The following is a 6,608-nucleotide window of genomic DNA, read 5'->3' on the forward strand; positions in this document are numbered from 1 at the left end:
TATACAAAATATAAGGACCGCATTCTGATATACGTTATAGTGGTTCTAGGCTTCGATATTATTTATGTTGCCAGTAAATAAAATGGTGCAAATTCCCCCTCCCCCCTCGCTTCTCCACTGCAGAGGTACGAAACCATTAGTTTTTTAAAATATTTTCTTTTAAAAAAATTTGTTCGTTCTAAATATTTTTTTTAATATGCTAATACGTCTTCTTGCCCATACTGATCATCGTGCTTTCAGATGTGACAGGGTTTAAGAACACCCCGTATATTGCTCAGTATCCTCTGAAAGACCAATAGTTTTAATAATGGTATATTTTTTTAAACATGTGTATGGGTCATAAATGAGACACAAGTTAGTACAAATACTTAACACGTATATTTTGATATAACCTAAAATAAAATTTAAACATAAAAAATACATAAATTATCCTAAAAATGAACATAAACAAATGATATATTTGTTTTAAGTTTTTTGACATTATTGTTTACGCATTTACCTAAAGAAATGCAGCTTTATTTTGATTTTCTGCAACTACATGACATTGTGTGACAGTTTGATTGAGATTTACATGGCTTTTTTAAGGAGATTGGAAGAGAATACTTTGTCATATGCTTTGGAAATAGTTACTTCTTCGTAGCTCATAGCCAAATTGCAGGAAATTAATGTGCTCAAATATTGGTTTAGAAGAACATTTTTATAAATAAACTTATACTGACGCCATTAAATAGTGTAAATGCAATGCAAAGGATGTAAATAATGTCATTCTTAAGGGTAAAGCCTGTGTTTTGGGACATCACTAATTGACGGACGCGTTCTACTACTTCGGTGAGAGGAATGTTAGACTACCATAGAAGATTTCGACCTATCAGCTGGATGTGAAAATTAGTTTATTATTTTTTATTAGCTTGTTTTATTTTCTGCTGATCTCGGTACACTTGTATAGTCACGATAACAAGATTCGCAATACCTTATTCTTATTCTTAGAGGTTTAAACTCCTGACGTCACTGCGACCTGTGAAGCCCTATTGTGACGGGTCCCCGTGAAAATAACCTCATTTGTTTTTGTACTGCCTGCACAAATTTTCATGTGCGCAAGCATAGAGTTCCGCTTGGAAGACGGTGGGATAAAGCCCAGACTAATGGAAAACCTTTTAGCGGGTCTAACTCCATGTATCCCAGCACCTGCTTGTCCATTTCTTTTGGAGCCATTGGTTTATCACGCAATGCCTCCTTCCTTGTAGGGTAGGGAGCAATCGGGCAGCCATTGTTCCCTATCAGGTATAAGCACCGTGAAGTGCTTTTGAAAGTTGAATTCCATATGACTATATGCAATGACTTGCATCTGGTGGCATAGCTAACATCGGATTATCGATGAGGTATTGCTGCAAATCCCTCATAGCTCTAGACTTACAATTGGCATTGCTCGACTCCATCGCACGTAGCATAGTCATACCAACCTCCATATGCACATGAGTGGGTAGAGAATTTAGACATAATACCTCTTCAATTGCTGTAATTGGAGTAAAGCACATCCAGTGGCAATGCTTCAGGCCATTCTCTCTAGGCTGAATTATGCACTGCTGCATACCGTTTATTAGGCTTTTTTTTGTAATACCTTACTTCTCTGGAAAATAAGTTTTGGGGTATCTGATAAGTACTTATTGCTGTGAAAACATTATCTTCTTCTAACGTGTGCAGTATAAAAAATGTTTTGTGCCGCTGAAAGTTCAGAACACAAAAGAGCTTTCTGTTTTTTTTTTATGACTGCATATTAAACATGTCAATCTGCGACGGAGTGTTTTTAGGATTTTTTAGAGATTTGCGAACATCTGATGCTTAAGTACTGGATTGAGCTCTATGTTCTTATTTGTATAGAGAACTTTTTCCTCATTCACGTAGCTCGCCATACAATTTATGTGGCAGGAAAAACACTGGAGAGGGCATTTACGATCATGCAATTTATCAAAATTTGCACTTACTTCATCTTTACGCTTTTCTGCTGCATTTTTTATAGTAAGAAACGTCTCAGACTTTGATTTGTTCACTAACTTCCTTGACAAATTGCAAAACAAACACCCAATTTACCGGGTCTTTTTCTCTTTAAATTCAAGAATTTTAGTATCATTTAAAAAAAATCTTTTCACTAGATACGAAAATAATAATTTAACAAACGTACACTTAAAAAAGACACGTTTTAACGACGTTAAATTGCGACTGTCGTCTTCTAGCGAAGAGTATGCAAGCAAGATCGAAGCGCGGGAGATATAGTGGTATATATAGTGGTACATATAGTGGTATAAGAAGGTAATGCACCACAAGAATGCGCAGCAACATCGTTTTTTTAAAGCCAAAGGTCTCAGGTATACAAATCACAAAACAGTTTGCGGTTCTCGGATTTTTCAAACGAACATACCATTGGAGCCTGCACTAATAAGGGCTTAGCGTGTTAGCTTAGTTTATTCGTTTATTTTTAAATTATTAAAATATGATTTTACATAAATTTCAATCCCTTTTACTTAATACATTATTTTTATCACTATCACTAACAACCAATTTAGACTGTAATAATTTCAAATTGAATAATTTAATCCATAACATATGTAAAAAAAAAACAACAACAACAACAGCAACAACAAACACGTGTAAAAAAATATTTGTGGGTAACCAATTATAAGTTTAATTACTTATGCTAATGCTCATTTTGATAATATTCACAATTGTTTTTTGAATGAATGAAGCGAATATTTTACCGAATGCGAATCGTTGTTAAATTTAAACCTTTTATTTTGATATTCAAACTTTTAATTAAAATATTACGTTCCCTTGGTTTGATTGTCGTGACAATTCATTCATATAGGATAGTACTTTTGAAGTCATTACATTTAAAATATTATTTTTTTATCGATATGTAGATACATGATTCAGTACCGACATCACTACTGTTTACCAATCCCATAGATTAAACATAACATAGAACCGCCATAGATAAAGCTACAAGAAACGCCAAAAACGAAAAGCCGGCGTTTGTCCCTCCAAAATATATGGTTTATTTTCTAATCCGTTAACATCCCAGCCTCAAAATGGTAAGCTATCTTATGAAGAACATATTTTTGAAAATTGGTTTTACCTGAATTCATTATATCTTAAAATTTTTGTATGGAAGCAATTTGACAGTTCTAATAATTATCAAAAATATTCGTTGTATTTACGTTTCCAAAATTTTGTTTTTCAGACTATTGGAAAGAATAATAAAATGCTTCAGCACATTAATTATCGCGTACGAATAGTTCTTCAGGACTCTCGTACGTTCATTGGAACTTTTAAGGCCTTTGACAAACATATGAATTTGATTCTCGGAGACTGCGAAGAGTTCAGAAAAATCAAATCTAAAAATAATAAGTCCACTGAGCGTGAAGAGAAAAGGACTTTGGGATTCGTGCTATTGCGAGGAGAAAACATTGTCTCCATGGCTGTGGAAGGATTACCCCCACCAGAGGAGGGGCTGCCCAGAGTGCCTCTGCCCGGAGCCGCGCCGGGTCCCGGGCTAGGGCGCGCGGCCGGGCGGGGCGTGCCCGCAGGAGGCGGCGCGCCTGCTGGGCTCACGGGCCCGGCGCGCGGAGTGGGCGGGCCCTCACAGCAGCACATGGCGCCGGCGGGCCGCGGGGGGCAGGTGGCGGCGCCGCCACAGATGCGCCCCATGATGGGGGGCCCCCCTCCTGGCATGATGGGCATGCCCCCGGGCATGGGGCGCGGGGCTCCCGGCGGTCCCCCGGTGATGCGCGGCCCCCCTCCCGGTATGATGAGAGGTGGCCCTCCACGGCCTTATTGAAAACAGTGATTAAAAATGTTACTAACAATTTTTCAATAGTGAAATTGGACTTTTTCGAATTGTGGTTTTCTATAGAGGGGCTTTGGTATGTTACCAACCAGAAGATACTGAATAAGTCTTTAGTTTAGCATTCGGGTAAAACTTTTTTATTAATAAGAGTTTTCACACTATAAATATTATAAAATTATATGCGAGGTGTAATGTGATTCGATAAAATTGATGAAAAGAACTGTATCAGATATTAATTTGAACCCCATAATTATCTGCTTATATTTTACATTCTTCCACCTACATCAGCAGGATAAAGACTTCGTGATCTAGTGATTATTGTTATTGCCGAATTATCCTTAGTGCAAATCCTATATGGCCAGCGGTGTGAAATAACGATGATTGCAGTGAAACTAAAGTCCACCTACTGTATTTTTAATGAAACCTGGTTTGCAAATAATAAAATTATATTAAGGAGTACATATCAAGGGGGCCAGCCAGTTGATCGTAGCCATTAGAACTGTCGATCGTGACAAGCCTAAGAAAAAAAGTAGGGTTACAAAAGACGAAGGTTATCAAGATTTTTTTAGCTGTCTAGTTCATGTAACAAATGATTGAAATACCCTCTATTTGGTATACCAATGCAATGCCCAACGCACCACTGGGTGCAGCAAAGGGAATGATAATGACAAGTTATATTGCATGCCAAATGCATCAGACTGTAAGACGCACCCCAAAATGCATCTATAGTCTATTCATTATTACAAGAGTTTCCAATTAAACAAACCAGCCACGTGATTTCCAACGGAGAATGGCCTATTTCACACATATTATCTCAATATTTACGGCAGGGTAAAATAATAGTGGATTGACATTGGAGATTAGTTTGTACCTGTTAAAATTGGAAAATATTTATGTTTTTTTTAAATATAAACCTCCATAGTTATTCATTTTAATAAAAATATCGATAAAAAAAGTTTTTTAAAAAAAGATGTATTAGCGTTCTTACAATTTACCCAAATATTTAAATTTTGGTGACCATTTTCAATGAGTTGTAAATAACTCACTTTTCGAAAATGGAAATCAAGTTGGGGTAGAGTGGGGTTCGAACCTCAGACCTCTGATCCGTGAGTCTGCAACACTTTAAGAGGTAAGATCATGTACGCATATTAGAACTTAACTATAAGCACCTGTTGATGAACTGCATTTTATACAGTTCAGTAGGACTTAATAATTTGTATTTTAATTTTTGTATGTTTTTGATAAATAAATTTTCAAAACTAGCCACGAGACCACAACCCGATTCAAATAATGTAGTCAAACTTAACAAAAGAGATTTTTAATCAAAATCATTATTAAATTTAGCGAGTACTCGAGTAAAAATCCTTCAAAAAGAAATCGACTGGAAATTAGTTAGTCTCATGGTGTACCGGTTATTGCGTTTGCCAGGCATTAAATAAATAAATAATTGTCAAACAATAAATATCGATCAACCCTATTGTATTTTATCATGCTGAGTAGATTTTTGCGGTGGTGTGAAATGGGCCAATCATGAGATATCACGCAGTGGGCTCTCAGTTTGCATGTGCACAGCGGTCCAGTCTCTGTGAATGTACGGTATCAATTTTTAGAAAAAAAAATGTCTTCATCAAATCATAGGAGGCACCAATGCAGTGCCCTATGCACTACTGAGGGCAGAAACGATGATTGGTAGATTGCACGGACACTGGACAGTAACGAGTAGACCTCGGGCCTGATCTAATTGGCCTCCCTCGGTATATATAACAGTATCTACTCATCTCATTCAGTGTAGAATATGTCAAACCAGCAGTTATGAGAATATACTTTAGAATTAAATGTGTTGAGCAATTTGATATTGGTATAAATTCACATCTCTAAGAATTATAAAGGATCTATTTAATTTCTTTAAACAATTTTACTACTTTGAACAAACAAAACATTATTAGCAAGTTCAATTGTACATTTTCAACAAAACAGCTTTGCATTTAGATAAATTTTGTATTGTTTTGAGAAAATGATTAAATAATTGTGTTGTATCCTCGAATTTCATCGTCAGAATGAGTAAGTTCAGTGGTTTTTTTTAAAAATGATTTATTATGTATCGTATTATCAGCTGATTGGTGAATTAGCTTCCCGGAAACCGGAAAAGAACATATTTGAAAAAAAACTCCGCAATATAATTAAATGCTCTAATTTTTACCGCGTGTTAGAAAAAACATTTCATTAACATTTCTTACATCCAATTTCCTGTAGCACTGAACTTACTCATTGTTTGTCATCTTCTAAAACTGTACCACGGAAGCATCAGATGATCTCTAAAATTTCAGCAGTCAACTTTCTATGTTGTAATAATTAATCACATAACTATCACAATATATTCCGCGTTATTTGATTGCTTAAATTATTATTAAATAAAAATTCATTTGATTTTCATCACTAAACTTGTTTGTTTTACGTATTTATGGAATCCTTCATTATCCTAATGTAATAAGTCCTCTATTTTCCCTTAATTTAAATGCTGCTTGTTGCTCGCACTCTGGGAAAATTCTTCAGAGTAATAATACTCCTCCCGCTTATAGTCGCCCATGTGGACAGAAACCATTTAGCAGTTTACAACAATACAACGGGTTTTAGGTACTCAGGTCGATAATTGCAAGCGCAACCTAAAACCTTCCATTACACGTTTGTTGCTAAACGAAAAACCAAACCAAAAATTTGGAACGCTTTTATTCTATGCAATAGAGCGATAGGGCTTCTCTATAAGCGG

General features: G+C 35.9%; 1 protein-coding gene across 1 annotated transcript; it reads left to right on the forward strand.

The window, feature by feature from the left end:
- The first annotated feature begins 2,960 nt into the window (after nt 1-2,960).
- SmB (small ribonucleoprotein particle protein SmB) lies at nt 2,961-6,282 on the forward strand. Its single transcript, XM_088223775.1, has 2 exons — nt 2,961-3,086; nt 3,236-6,282. Exons 1-2 carry the CDS (start codon nt 3,084-3,086, stop codon nt 3,830-3,832), a joined length of 600 nt encoding a protein of 199 aa, XP_088079901.1. The 5' UTR covers nt 2,961-3,083; the 3' UTR covers nt 3,833-6,282.
- The last annotated feature ends 326 nt before the right edge of the window (nt 6,283-6,608 follow it).

Source organism: Micrasema longulum, unplaced genomic scaffold (assembly GCF_059751315.1).
Source record: "Micrasema longulum isolate JH-2025_06_02 unplaced genomic scaffold, ASM5975131v1 h1tg000251l, whole genome shotgun sequence".
In the NCBI taxonomy this organism is placed as follows: Eukaryota; Metazoa; Arthropoda; class Insecta; order Trichoptera; family Brachycentridae; genus Micrasema; species Micrasema longulum.